General features: G+C 31.8%; 1 protein-coding gene across 12 annotated transcripts in view; it reads left to right on the forward strand.

Annotated features, from left to right (window-relative positions):
• Window positions 1-16,354, forward strand: part of LOC128221206 (protein couch potato-like) — a 128,710-nt gene that overhangs the window by 91,107 nt on the left and 21,249 nt on the right. For 8 of the 12 annotated variants that reach the window (XM_052929696.1, XM_052929708.1, XM_052929706.1 and 5 more), the window contains 5 exons: window positions 2,861-2,938; window positions 7,630-7,686; window positions 10,930-10,992; window positions 11,400-11,535; window positions 14,789-14,934. In XM_052929696.1, coding sequence (XP_052785656.1) covers window positions 2,861-2,938; window positions 7,630-7,686; window positions 10,930-10,992; window positions 11,400-11,535; window positions 14,789-14,934 — 480 coding nt within the window. Of the gene's footprint in view, window positions 1-2,860; window positions 2,939-7,629; window positions 7,687-8,682; window positions 8,737-10,929; window positions 10,993-11,399; window positions 11,536-14,788; window positions 14,935-16,354 lie in introns of all 12 variants that reach the window. The other 4 variants (XM_052929697.1, XM_052929707.1, XM_052929705.1 and 1 more) reach the window with 1 other exon arrangement.

The raw sequence follows: 16,354 nt of genomic DNA on the forward strand, positions 1-16,354 counted from the left end.
AGTCCAAAAACAGTTGAAATTGTGTGGTAAGGTTTTTTTAAAATAATCTTCAGCACAAAAATTTATCTGTTTTTAAATTACATATTTAAACACATTCTAACATTCTAAAAAAAAAAATAATAATAAAAAAACATTATTGACAAGACTATTAAAATGGTAGGGTCAGTTCCTATTTTGTAGGTTAGTGTCAAGTAACCCAAACCAGAAGACTTACTAGAACAGAACCTCAAATAATTACAAATCTATGTTTTAGTCAAGTTTATGATTAATCCTTCCATTGAAATAAATTAATTAAAAATAATGGCTTCTCCTTTTCACAGTGACATCTTGTACAAAAAGGGAGCAGTCATTATAATATTTTGATTATATCCAGTTCATAAAATACTCTATTGACAGAATTGTTAATTCTACAAGTTCTACAATCAAAGCTTGTTATTTCATGTAAATTCTCTTTAAATGAATGCATTTGCAACATTTTACCATATATCCGTAGAAATATTTCATTCAATTGCATGTAAATAGCTTCTCCCTGGAACTGCATTGATGTGCATCAGGGAGAAGCTATTATATTGATCTGTGCACAGAGACACCTTATTTAATCAATTGCGCCTATTATGTAATCAGAGATCATCTAGAGAGTTGTATCAACATAGTCTTTGAGCTCAGCAGCCACAGTTTTCACTATTTAGGCCTGAAAAAAAACACTTTTGGTTTGGGTTACAAAAAAAAAATGTTTTTAAACATTGTGTGTTTTAATATGTAGATTAAAATCTTTAAAGCTTTTTACAGAAGATAACTTTAAAACCATTCTCCAATGAAGAAAATTACATATATATTTGATTGCGCTTTATTGAAAAGGAAGAATTTATTTTTCATAAACCATACAATAAATAAAATAAGAAGTGAAGCGTTGTTGCGCGTGACTCATCTTACATCGGGTATGTAAGATGGGGTTTTCCAGCACTGGTCACATGACCGGAAACACAAGTCCGGTATGCAAGAAATAACTTGCTTACATAAAGCCTAATAAAAAAAAGCCTACCAACACTACCTTTTTTTGAAAAGAATGTAACCCTAACCAAACAATCTTTTTAAGCGGGCCTTATTGGAAACCGTTTTTAGTTTCTTGGGCACTGTACGTTTCAGTTTCATATCTCATTTGTGTGTGTGGTGTTTTATTTTTCAATCTAAAAATGAATTTGATATTGGTGCTGTTTTAATATCATTTAGAGTCCTTTAAAGATGAATTACTGGGTGAAAAAAAGGTGCTAAAACATGAGTAAGTCCCTGAAGATGATGTTAAACTATAAGTGTTTTAAGACAGATGTCAATAATGGTTTAAACTTAAAGCTGTGTTAAATTTACAGTAGCCTTCATAAATTCTTTCAATTTCATTTTCACAAAACCAACACTCAATATATTAATAATTGACTTTTGGGAAAAATAAATAAAATATGATTTCAATAAAATCCCTTGTTTTTAAGCTTCTTAAAAAAAAGGCTAGAGAAACATTAGATTGTTTTTTTTTCCTTGGCCTTATATGAAAATAGATCAATAATCAGTTTCCATATGATTGAACCAAGTTCTTATGGAATTAGAAGTTATTGTATTAGATTTTTGTTCCCGATGATGTAAATAAATTGAAATTTTAGAAAGCTAATTGAATTTGCAGTATGGTGAAAAGAATGACAGTTTGAATATTTGATGAATCAGCATCAATTCAATATAATAAATGTCTGTCAAAGATTATTGAACTGTGGGCAGGCAATTGCATTGAAAAAACAACAAAGTAATGTATTACATAAATTAAGTTTCTGGCTTGGAGTTCATTCTCAAGAGAGCTTTATATATTCATTTTATTGCCCATGAATATTGACGTTTCTTTACATCCTGCAAATAATGTGTTCGGATGGAATAAATGTGAATATATCTTTTTTAAGAAAGAAAATAAATGCTATTGTTCTATCTAGAATTATAGATTTATTTACATTTGTGTTTATGCAAAAATATACATAAGTGACAGTATCAGCATAAGCATCAGTGACATAACGTTTGTGGATAAAAAATATTTAAAAAATATAGATAAGTATTGCTGATGCTCATCCTTAGCTTGATTGCCAATTAATATATATCTTCTATTTCTACATTGCTTCTGTTGTAATACATTGCTTCTATTTCTTAATTGTTCCTATTGCCAATTAATACATTACTTCTTTTTCTACATTGCTTCAATTGCCAATTAAAACATTGCTTCTATTTCTTAATTGGTTCTATTGCCAATTATTACATAGCTTCTATTTCTTAATTGGTTCTATTGCCAAATAATACATAGCTTCTATTTCTTCATTGGTTCTATTGCCAATTAAAACACTGCTTCTTTTTCTACATTGCTTCAATTGCCAATTAAAACATTGCTTCTATTTCTTAATTGGTTCTATTGCCAATCAATACATAGCTTCTATTTCTTAATTGGTTCTATTGCCAAATAATACATAGCTTCTATTTCTTCATTGGTTCTATTGCCAATTAAAACACTGCTTCTTTTTCTTCATTGCTTCAATTGCCAATTATATGTTGCCTCTATTTCTACATTTCATCTATGCCAATTTAAACATTACTTATAATTTCTAAATTGCTTCCATTGCCAATTAATACATAGCTTCTATTTCTTCATTGTTCCTATTGCCAATTAATACATAGCTTCTATTTCTTCATTGTTCCTATTGCCAATTAATACATAGCTTCTATTTCTTCATTGTTCCTATTGCCAATTAATACATAGCTTCTTTTTCTACTAGGCTCTCATTGCAAATAAATACATTGCTTCGATTGCTAATTAATATATCGCTTCTATTTCCAGGTGCGGACCTTATTTGTTAGCGGTTTGCCGATGGATGCCAAGCCCAGAGAGCTATACCTGCTCTTCAGATCATACAAGGTAAGGTAACTCAGCCATGCCAAGGTCATTATTCATAATTTTGAAGGTTATCTACGAATTTATGTTTATTTATAGATTTTAAATTTCATTTGGTAGTATGTAGTTCTGATCATACCTGGTAAAGGTCATTTAAAAAAATACCATTCACATAGTTCATAGTTGGCGATTTTGAAGGTCATTTATAGCGAGGTTTAAAGTCATTTGAAGGACATATTTTGGGGATTTGTTGTCTTTGAAGGGCATTTTCCAACTATTTCAGTGGTGTATTTAATTCTGTGTTCCGTACTTTTGTCAACATTCAGCTACTTTTGTTTTTTCATCTTTGTTATCAGCTATCATGATGTCATGTCAAGATCATCTTAAAGGTCATTTCAGTTATTGCCACTATGTATGTCCTTAAGTGTATTCAATAGCTGAGGTTTTAAAATCAGTCATAACTACTCTAGTTTCCTATGTAGGTCACCTTAAAGACGATTTTTTTTATCTTATAATCCCAAAACAGCAAGGGTCAAGGTCAGCTTTTACATGCTTGAATGGCTTTCTTGATATTTTAATCCCAAAACAGCAAGGAATGTTGGTCAATGTCAGCTTAAAGCTAATTGAATGACTTTCTTGATATTTTAACCCAAATCATTAAGGACTGTGGGTCAAGGTCGGCTTTAACATACTTGAGTGACTTTCTTGATATTTGAATCCTAAAACAGCATGGACTGTGGGTCAAGGTCAGCTTTAACATACTTGAGTGACTTTCATGATCTTTTAATCCCAAAGCAGCAAGGACTGTGGGTTAAGGTCAGCTTTAACATACTTTAGTGACTTTCTTTATATTTTTAACCCAAAGCAGCAAGGACTGAGGGTCAAGGTCAGCTTTAACATGATGAGTGCCTTTCTTGATATTTTAATCACAAACCAGCAAGGAAAAAGCTATTGGAAAGAAAGACATTAGTGAATAGAAGAAGTGTTATTGTAATCAATCAAAATCTGATATGGCGATTGTCACTTTCAATACAACGCCACGAGAGTTGTGTATGTCAATAGGCGGTAAATCTTTGATTTGATTATTCCTCTCTTTCGCTTAATTGCCCTTAGCTACGCAGTATGTTTTCTTTCCATATTAAGCGGTAGAAGTGAAATAGATTTATCTGCTGTCATTTTCCATGTCATTTATAATGTTTTCGCATTCTCTTTTTTTTCAATTTTGTTTCCATATCAACCTGCCTGATGACTCTGATTTATGAGGTAATGATCAGCATCCTTTGGAAGCTTGAAAATGAGCAGACAACATGCGGTTTTCCCAGAATTTTCCAATTTAAGGCACGAAAGCTAAAATGTTCTATATGACATTGAATAAAGTAGCGCATAAATCAGTTTTTGCTTTCAACTCTAATTTTCCAATTTTCCTTTCATTTTCTACGAACGTGGTTGTTTTAAATAATTTAGTAGTTCCATGATTTAGACCTTGGCCAGCAGTGCGATAACACTATTGGTCCCTGGCGTAGAAATTTTACAGACTTGAAATTTAATTTTTTTAATGGAAAACAGAACACTTTTGAGGGAGATACATGTATGATTTCAATTAATTTTTATGGTAGGGATGTGGGGGGGGGCGTAATATTGGATGAATCTTCTACTAGACAAATTTGTGCTCTCTCAGCGAAAGATGATCATAATATAAGCTCAATTTAAGAAACAGTACAGACCGCTGAGTGCCCACTTGCATTATTGATACAGATTGAACCTAAGGGCTGATCGAGGTCCATTCAATGTTTGTAGACTGACCCAGAGGCGACTATAATGTTAAGCTGTCCGAAGTGGTCTGTGCTATTTCTTATGTTACACCGCACTTTTACAGCTAGCCTAGCTCTTAAATAGGAAGAGTTTTTTTATACATGGAAAGACATCTAATTCTGTAAAACAAGCAAACTTTATTAAATTCAGACTCTTAACCTATTTGTCTTTTAAAGTCTGCTATGCAGAAACATGCATCTTGCTTTTGGCAGGCCTCATCAAAATAATTTTGACTTTTTTTTTTATAAAGTCCTTTTAACTACTTGTTCCTTCTGTCACTTGGGCAAAAATATAGGTAGGCGCAAAACAAATATATATGGGGTTTTTTTTAATTTGAGGACTGGGATTCTGTAACAAACTGACCATATATATCAGGGTAGATAACCATTGTAGAAAGGTAAAAATATAAAGTGGTCAAATTTTAACATGTTTACTAAAAAATGTGCATTTGTTTAGGAAGTTCTGGAAAAATTCCAGACCACAGCCTTAAAAAGAGTTAGGTTGGGAGTAAATATAGGGTTGGTCAGGTTAGTGTAAAATAACAATTATTTTTAATATGCCCAAGTAATGAAAGAACATAATTGTGTAAAGTATAATATATACAAAAAGAAGTAACAAGTACGTCTTGTCTAACACTCAGCTCTCAAATTATTAACTGTGATGATATCCATATGATTTCTTCCATCATTGGATGTTTCACTCGCAAAGCTAAGCACATAAGACATGTAACAAGCGAGAAACACCCCGGGAGTGCAATATCGATACAGGAAGAGCCAAAATGGATCTGATATTGGAGGAACCGTCAGCTCTTGTAGACTTAAACATGCCTCTCATGGCAGAGTAAATACTCCCGTGGGCAATTGGCGATCTCCTTTACTGTAGCCAGTAATTTCCCTGTGTTTGTTGGTCTTATGCAGCTGTTAGATATAAAAGGAAGTGTTATTTTGTCCCCGTAGGAGGTTGGTGATCTCCTTTGCTGTTACAAGTAATATTTCTTATTTTGGCTACACTTGTGCAGCTGTTAGGTTTATAAAAGTAAGCATTATTTTGTCCCCAAAGGAAGTCAGCGAACTCAATTCTTGTAACAAGCAATATTTCTTATTTTTGCTACACTTGTGCAGCTGTTAGGTTTATAAAAGTAAGCATTATTTTGTCCGCTAAGGAAGTCGGTGAACTCAATTCCTGTAACAAGTAATATCTCTTATTTTGCCTACAGCTGTTTTAAGTTTTAAAGGGACAAGACACCAGATTGTCCCAAAATTGGCAAGTAAAATATCCCCTCGAAAAAATGGTTAGAATTATCAATACGAGCCAGTAAAAGGGTAATAATTAACATCATTTAACACGATTAAATGAATATTTACCCATTTAAAAAAATGTATAATAGTTTCCCAGCTTATAGTGTGTATATTCAGCCTGTGAAAGTCATGTCATTAGTACAGATACATATACCAATGCTATTTTTAAATTGTCTGGGATTTACGTGGAAGACAAACCCAGAAAATTTGGAATTGGAAAAAATACGCTAAAGATACAATGATCAAAAGCGATGTGATACATCAGTAAGTAAGATTTTATGCGTTGTACACAAAAAATATTAATTTTATATAAGTTTTTGACAATTTTCTTTTCTTTTTCTTGCAATGATATCATCTGGTGTCTAGTCTCTTTAAAGTAAGCGATCCAAGGTAGTTGTCAATCTCCTTTTCTGTAGCAAGTAGTTCCTCTGTGTTTACTACACTTGTGCAGCTGTTTGGTTTTAAAGTAGGTCTTGTTTTGCTCTCTAAGGCAGTTGGCAATCAGTCCTTTCCTGTAGCAAGTAGTTTCTCTATTTTTGACTAGTTCTTCATAGTATTTTATCTGTTTTGGGGATATTAAGCTTATTATGCCCCCACAAAGTGGCGGCATATAGGGTTGCCCTTGTCCGTATGTACGTCTGTCTGTCTGTCTGTCTGTACGTACGTATGTACGTACGTACGTCCCGAAGATTGTTTCCGATTTAATTCTTGAAAACCGTTTGTCCAATCCTCACCAAACTTTAAACACATGTTTGTGACCATAATATCTTGATCAAGTTCGATAGTCATGGAAATCGCTTTAGTCATTTAGGAGTTACAGCCCTTTTTTGCCAAAAATACTTCAAAAATATATGTTTCCAATCTAATTCTTGAAAAGTATGTGTCCAATCCTCACCAAACTTTACATACATGATTGTGACCATAATATCTTGATCAAGTTCGATAGCCATGGAAATCGCTTTTGTCATTTAGGAGTTACGGCCCTTTATTTGCAAAAAAAGACTTGAAAAATACGTCCCGAAGATTGTTTCCGATCTAATTCTTGAAAACTGTTTGTCCAATCCTCACCAAACTTTTAACACATGTTTGTGACCACAATATCTTGATCAAGTTCGATAGCCATGGAAATCGCTTTAATCATTTATCCTGAATAATCATTATGGCTTATTTTCTGTGACAAAAAATCGAAGTGGGGGCATCCGTGTCCTATGGACACATTTCTAGTTTAAACTGAAACCTAAACTTGGAACTCGTTCTAAATCAGGAGACCTTCTAATTGGCATAGTGGTTACTCCTTAGATTATAGTCACTATTACAATATTAACTACAGGGACAAGTCTAGTAGTTTAACAATATTAAGCATGGGTTGAAAGCTTAGAAATCCTCCTACAAACTTTGAATTGTCTTCAGCTGTTGTGGTTTGATTTGGTTTATCACTATTAGAACCATTATAATTCAAATCTGAGGTAATGAAGGCGAAATGCATCGATGGTACAATTTAGTATAATTCAGCCTATGATCCTCATGCAGAGGGGTTTATCATGTTACTCAAATGATTCATACTCGTTCATGTTTGTTTTAATGCAAATTACAATTTTATCACAGGGATATGAAAATGCCCTCTTAAAAATGATGGGCAAGGCTATTGGTAAAAATAACAATGTAAGTAAATCTATTTATAGTAACTAGGTCAAATGACATCATTCTGAAATATCGTTTTGGGTGTGGGATATTTTTGTATCAATTTATTAAAAAAACAACAACATAATTGTGGTATTGAGGAAAAATTTGATTTAAAGGTATTTCAGTTTGATGTTTTATTAATTTGACCTTGGTTGCCATAGTAATGCTGTTTCTATAGTAACAATCACACAATTGTGACATTTCATCCCCTGTTGCTATGGAATTGTCACATGACTTATGACCTTGTTCACTGACTGTTTATTAACAAAAGCTATGTTTTTATGGAAATGCATTTCATATTTTGGAATAATCAGCTATATTTTTTACGTATAATATATATTTTATTTTTTAAAAGGGAATATTTGGATAATTTTCATCAAATTAATGTAAATCAAAAAGTCTTGAAAAATCATGTAATGAATGCATTTCTTCTAATCATTATATGACATTGTTGTGTGTTCCATAAAAGGTGTTGTCCATTTTTGCTTAATGATCATTCAATTATCATTTCAAAACAAACCAATGCAAAGGTCAAGGACATTAACATATTTCCAAGGTCGCTGGTTTGTTTTGACAATGATGTCAAGGATCGCATTGCTTTTCAGACAAAGCAGGCTCTGTGTATGTGTGTTTATATCATAACACTATGTCCATTTTTGTCATTTTATGTTTAGGCTTAAATTGATATCTGTTGCTATAGCAACATATTGTATATATAATGGCCAAATACTAGAACTCTTCAAAAAATATTTTTTAAACTCAAATAACAGTTTTTGATAGTAAATACCCAGGGTATGCAATAGAGTTTCTAGTACATGGCCAGCTTGACTCCATTAACACTTCTGTTGTTACTATTAATAGACTTGCTATTTATAGTAAATGGTTGCCATGTAACCAGGCATGAATCACTGAGCTCACTCACTCACCTTGTGTTGTTCTAGTTTTTCACCTTTGACCTTGACCTTGTGTTTCCAGGGATACGAAGGCTCACTTTTAAAAGTTACAAATAAAAATGGGAAAAACACGTCCGTAAGTATACGTGCACGAATAGCAGAGCCCCTCTGTGCTTTGTATTGCTTTGTATTTGATGCTATAGACTAGAGAAAATATACGACTCCTAACAACCTCAACATTTGGAATAGGAATATGTTTCAAGTGGTCTAGTGGTAAAGGTGCCCACCTTTCACCCAAGAGATTGTTGGTTCGCACCCCACCAGGGTTACTTTCTCATGGCCTAAATAATGGTTCTTTAACATGAAAAACATGATTAAATTGTTGAATATTATCACAATATATTTATATCTTGTCTGAATCAGATATATTTTCTCTGGTCGAACTAACTTTAGTTAAATTTCTCCATTTAAGTGGTGATTATGTATAAAACAAAAATATGATTTTTTTTTTAATAAAAAAATGTTTATATTAATTTTATCATAGTATTAGAATCTTGGTATTCAGTGTTTTTGTGGTAAAGGTGTTTATGTGGTACAGTGGTACAATGTTACTGTGGTGGTTTTGGTGGTAAATCTGGTTATATTAGATTCTGTGGCTTTATAGGAAAGTGTACCAAGGGAGATAATGTTAAATGTATGAACAATGTTAACTTAACAGTTGGCTCCCTTTACTACAATTTCTTAAAGGAAAACAAAGGAATGAACTATTATTAGTTGCATGCATTGCTGGGGATGGTTATAAAATAAATTAGTAAATATACAGATATATTTCTTTTGTTGGAGAAAATGGAGAAATTTTAACTGCTAGTTGCGTACGGTTCTATATTTTCCTTTACTTTTTGTACAGAATACCATGCTTTACATATTAAAGAATTCATAAAACAAATACTTAGAGACAGAATGTAAAAATAATAATAATATTACTTACATTTATGACTATATATATATATATATATATATATATATATATATATATATATATATATTAAGATGTTTAATGTTATGTTGTCCGATTTTAGAGCTTAAAAAAATACATTGTAGAAAAAAATACCAGTATTCTGTACAAAAAAAAACAGCAACTGTTCTAAACATTGGTTTCCTTTTCAGCTCAATTTTTCATTCATTCTGAAATTTTATTTTCGAAACCCTGTTTTTCAAAACCCCCCTCGTCTGATAACACACCAAAAATTGCAAACTTATCAAATTTAGTTTTGTTCTTCTGTTTTCTTGTTTCATAAAATCTTTTGGCATGTTTTATACAAATTTCTTTACTGTTAAAATAGCTCCATCCCTATTGTTTGAAAAGTTACCAATATCTGTGTGTCATTTCAAAAATGAAATATATTTTTTTGTTATTATTACAGTTTAAAAATAAACAAAATAACGCGTTTTTGTGAATTTTTATATATTATTTATAGAATTGTTCTTCCAGTTTTCATACCAGTCTGCTAATTGCTGCATAAGGGAATTTATTTATCTTTATCAACTATTCAAAAAATTATTGTAAATCTTGTTCATGAGACAAATTTAATGTCTTTTTGAGAGGTCTTTGTTTTTCAAAGCAGCATTTAAATATTTTGATAAAAGCACTATCAAAACAACAGCAACAACAACAGCAACAACAACAACAAATGTTATAGGAGTATAATGTTGTCTTTTTAGGGATGGAGTTCTATGTTCTGTTTTAGAACACACTGAATTGGTTGCATTGTTATGAATCTTGGACCTCTTTTAGTTCTAAACTGCTCTGGGGTTATTTGCTTAGAATTCTTAATCCAATTTCCTAGCTACATGTACATCGTGATTCTTTCTAAGTTGCCGGTAGTGCATGGCCAGTTTAAATATTTCAGAATGAATATTTTTTTCCGTTACAAACACTAGATAATCAAGAGAAAATTAATTCATGAATAAATTAAATATATCAAACTTACGTTATTATAAAATAATCATATAATAATTTTTCTACAATGGCCTTATTTATCTATTGCCTTAATAACAGAATAATCATAGCTTTTCAGTAAATTCTAAGACATTACAATTTCTTTCTTATGGAATTATTTTGTAAAAAAACCTTTTCATCGAATCTGAAGCTAATATATTAAGCTCATATGAAGCTAAAAGAGCTTAACAAACAATCCAATAAAGACAACTAAAACAAAAAATAACACAATATGAAAGCTTTTCTTAAGCTGTAAAGATTCTGTATGAGCTATGAACAAGGGAGATAACCACATATTGATAATTTTGCATGTTTTTTTATCGTTAACAGCCAGTGGGATTTGTGACATTTAGCTCAAGAGTTGCCGCAGAGGCGGCAAAACAGGATCTTCAGGTACATACCTCCATTTCCTTGCTTCCTTAAGTTAAGATGAATAAATATTAAATGTTATTACCTCCCTTTAGGAGAAATAAGGAGATTATAGCTTGATAAATAGGTATAGTTACCCCCCTTTTGTGATATAGTCAAATCACGTTGGCTTGAACTCCAAGGGACTGGTGAAAGTACTTTGAGCCTCAGGAAATTCGAGCCAAGCGGTAATGCTATCATTTAATACAATAAAATAAGGTCGAGCCAACGAGAAATCGAGCCAAGCAAGTTCGAGCCAACAGGGTCATTTAGTCAGACATCTAAAATAAATTGTGCCAACTTGAGGGATAAATATATGTCGGAATAAATCATTTGAAATAAGTATAGATTAATTAAATTTATGTAGATAACAAAAATTCATTGACTTTCAGGGAGTTCGTTTTGACCCTGACTTGCCCCAGACCCTTCGACTTGAGTTTGCAAAGAGCAACACGAAGGTGACCAAGCCCAAGCAACAGAGCCCACAGCCCGCGACACACCCTACCTTGATACACCCGCTCACTGGGCGTAAGTTGTTACTGATGAGTTATGAAAATTAGTTACAGTTAAGTTATGATTATTTTACTGATTGGTACAAGTGGTACCTGATTAGTTATAAAAAATAGTAACAGTTATGTTACAATCATGTTACTACAAGTGGTAACTGATTTAAAGTTATGATCATGTTCCTGATGCACTATCCTATTAAGGGTAAGAAGTTGATGATTTGTTATGAAAATGTAACTCATAAAGCAAGCAACACATCCTATGATGATGCAGGCACATTTGATTTTTTTTTTAGTTTTTGTTTTTGTGCTATTCACTGATGATGTTAAATGTTAATATTTCATTTATTTCTTTAAAATAATATATTATCATTTGTTTGTGAATGGTTATAGGACATTTCATTTCCTTAATTGTAATTGTTATCTTTGAAATTTTGATTTTTTTCAAAAATCATTCTTTTATATTGTTGCCTCTATTTCATTTTTAACCAAAAAATGATTGTAAAGAAATGCATGCAATTCAATGCACATTAGACCGCTTATGTTTTGTGCAAACAAAATGTTGACTATGACACAATGAGCAGCTTTAAGGTGGATCACCAAACACTTCCATGCATTTGTTTGCTTGCTCACATTTTAAAACACAATTAGAAAATCACACACATGTACTGACTATTTTTGTTAAAAATTGTAATGTTAAAAGCATATCATGGCATGGACTTATTATATATTAAAAGCATGAATGTTAGATACCAAAAAAAACTTCAAGGCTACTCTCCTATATTTTAAAATCTTGTTATAATATTTTTTGTTCAAACACGTGCATGAATCTTTAAAAAGTCTAATTTTATATTTTTCTTAATTATTTTATACTTGATTAAGTCTAATTTTATGTTTTTCTTAATTATTTTATACTTGATTATGTTGTTTTTTCTAAATCAAATGACCTGCTATACTGTACAATTTCTTAATGAGAAAATCATGTTATAAATATGATTGTCTGATATCAGACTTACTTTGTCAGTATGATAATAGGAGAAACAAAGATTCTATAAGCACCTTTTTACATGCTAAAAACTGTTGTGCCTTAATTTTGTTATTATATATTTGCAATAAGTAAATTATATAAAACAAATTTCACTATAAGAATTCATATGAACATATTATTATAATCGTACATATATATATGTAAAAGCTTGTTAGTTATGGCGTAACTCAAACGTTATCACAATGTATAAATGTATTCCATTTGCTGATAAAATGTATTTTGAACTTCCTGCAATGTACAAATATCTCAAATTGTAGATAAATTAATACAAAGAAAAATCACAACATTCACATTTTTGCAAATTGTCTTTTTTCCACATTGCCAAATATTTTACACGAAATTGCAAAATCATAACGTCTCAAATTTTGCACAGTGTACAATGACAAATCATAATAAAAGGGTTTTCACTTGTTCACATATTTATGCATCTATGTATATATATATATATTATACCATGAGAAATTAATATAATGTGATAACTGGTAATCATTAGGTTGTCTCTTCTGCAAAGAAAGAGAATAAAAGAATTGCCATAGCCCTGGTGTCTTTGTCGTCAGTAGTATCATCAACATCAATGATGCAAAAAAAAAAGTGGCCATAACTCAAAAATTGTTCAAAATACTCTTATGAAACTTAATACACATGTTGCCAAAATCACACCTGTACAGAAGGCCTATAACTCTTGCTTTGAAAAATTACCCCTTTTTTTTAATGTAAAACGAACGACGAGCTTTGGCATTTGTTTATACGACGCTCTTGTTACATGTTATATTTATGTCATTTTTGTAAAATGTTGAAGAAGTAAAAATGGGCACATCACCCAAGTTACCAGCTATCACATTTAGACACTGTTTAATATTACACCTGAGTGGAAAATATGTAACCAACTTCATTAAAGCAGTATCTGTCTTCAATGTGTTAAATTTCTAGTGCTCAGAGCAAGATTGAGTTAACTCCTATTTTTATATGGATTTATGACTGTCTTGCTCTCAGCCCTAATAATGATAATAATGATATTAATTTTGATAATAAAAATACTTATAATAATAATAATGTGTGATGGTTCTAGGAATAAAAGCACTTGACGCTATTTCAAATATTATATATCTTGAAATATGAATTCATGAAACTGTTTTGAACAAAAAAGGAAAACAGAATTTCCGGGACTATTACTGCTTTCATGATGATTGTTGGTAGCATTTTTATCTTGTCCATATGTTTGTCTGTGTTGAGTGGTATTCAATATTAAAAAAGATAAATCATTCTTGATGGGTATCATAATGATAGGAGCCTCATACTATTGGGTATGATAATTACAATGGGGAATGGTAATGTCAGGAGCCTCATACTATGATAATTACAATGGGGAATGCTAATGAGAGGAGCCTCATACTATGATAATTACAATGGGGAATGCTAATGTCAGGAGCCTCATACTATGATAATTACAATGGGGAATGCTAATGACAGGAGCCTCATACTATGATAATTACAATGGGGAATGCTAATGACAGGAGCCTCATACTATGATAATTACAATGGGGAATGCTAATGACAGGAGCCTCATACTATGATAATTACAATGGGGAATGCTAATGTCAGGAGCCTCATACTATGATAATTACAATGGGGAATGCTAATGACAGGAGCCTCATACTATGATAATTACAATGGGGAATGCTAATGACAGGAGCCTCATACTTAAAAGGTATGTTTGTGACAGGAGCCTCATAATTAATGGTAATGATAATGACCAGAGCCTCATTCTTATTGGGTATAATAATGACAGAGGCCTGAGATACATATGAGGCATTGAAATGACTGAAGCTGAACATGATAAGCTCCTTAATGGACTTTTGGCTTGGGTTCATTATTGCATTAAATGTTAAGCTGGTGAATTATCTCTATCACAAGGTAGATGGTTCAGATGCAACTGTTTTGTACCATAATTAGACAACATTCAATTCGCTTGAGGTTTAAGTGAATAGCATTTAAATTTATCCGCATGATAGTTATAGAACTGTTTAGCTCTGCCAATTAGTTTCTGTTCTGAGATGGAAGTCATTGTTTATATAAAAAAGAAAAGGAAAAATGCTCCAACATGGCGAGTTTTTATAAGCATATTGAATACCACTCAACTACTGATCTATAAATTTCAACAGACATTTTTTTGTCAATATTTTTAACAAACTTTTCTCCACAATTTTTCTAAACCACTTTTTCACAGAGGATCTGGGTCCGGCTTTCTTCCCAGCGGCCCCCGGTCCAGAAGCCTGGGCCCCACCACATGCGTTAGCGTACCCTGAGTTAGCGCCCGGCACTACTTTGCACCATGCACTCATGCAGCATCCACTTACTCAACTGCCGATGCGGGTTAGTTTATATATGCCCCCTTTTCTTATGTGTATTTTATTACAGTATATTGCTTTAATTTCACAAGAGTTTCGTTTTTCGCATCTTCTAGCGAATTGATCAAAACATGAAATCAGTACTTTATTTCACTGGGGTTTAGTTTTTCAAATTTTTTAGTGAATCAATCAAGATGGGAGTTTGAGACTTAATTTCATGAAGGTTTTATGTATTTCGCATTTTCGAGCAAATCGATCATATGGCGAATTTAATTCTTAGTGAATCATCATTCTAGTGCTTTCTAATGAGTAAATAATGGCATTGCAATATTTGCAAAATTGTCCAACACCAAAAAGCTGCGAAAAGGGACTTCACGAAATTAAAGCGATGTACAGTATTTTTGTAGTGTATGTTTGATATATTGATGTAATACACACCAAACACAACTGTCATGCAAACTTTGATAATATTTATCTAACATAAATAATGTATGCTTTTGATGTTCATAGACTCTATTAATATATCATCCATTTAAACCCATATTAAAATTTTATTTTAAAATTCAATTCCAGTTTGGTTCGGATAATGAATTGTGATTTTATCAGGTGAATGTTTAATTCGTTTGTAAGGGCAGTATTTATTATGCGCTGTTGTTTTTCCTTTGTGACACATATTATATATGCAATTTCTTCAGTATCTCCCCATATTTTGTCCAAACAAAATTAATCCGTGATATTGAGAATTATAAATATTAGTTTTGCATGCATATATATCTATTGTAATTTGGTCATGACAAATTTTAGTAGGTCATTGTTTACATTTTCATTTTTTAGTACGCCTTTTGGCATACCAATGGGTCCAGGCATTTTGCCACATCAAATCTAAGCTATTAAAATTTTAAAGATTTTTCTTAAAAAAAGTGAAAAGATATTATGCATACCGTCCAGATATTTTTCCAACTCAAATCAAAGCTATTTACAATTTAAAAATGTTTCTTAATAGTGAAATCATATCATGCATTCTGTCCAGGCATTTTATAACCTCAAATCGAAGCTTGTTACATTTTAAAGATATATATTATCTGTGAAAACTGATGCATTCTTCTGTGTAACTTAGTTTGTATGACAGTTTTGTTTTTGGAGGAATTGTTCAACACTGAGTTAACTTGCCTGTGTGGGTATGAAATATGTGTGCATAAAAAGGGAAGGAGGATTACACTACATGTTCTTGACCTGCTGAATTGACATAAGAGGTATCTTGGCACGCTACTTGTATGTGTATATGTGGTCTACTGTTCGTGCAATACGTCATCCAGATATGTGTGCAAATTTGTACAAGATAAGAATGAAATGCAAAATAACGTGCAGAACGTGATTTATTTAAATACTTTAAATGTCCTATTAAACGCAATGCTGTAATATATATGCCAGGGGTCTCTTTTGGT

This window comes from Mya arenaria, chromosome 16 (genome assembly GCF_026914265.1).
Source record: "Mya arenaria isolate MELC-2E11 chromosome 16, ASM2691426v1".
NCBI lineage: Eukaryota > Metazoa > Mollusca > Bivalvia > Myida > Myidae > Mya > Mya arenaria.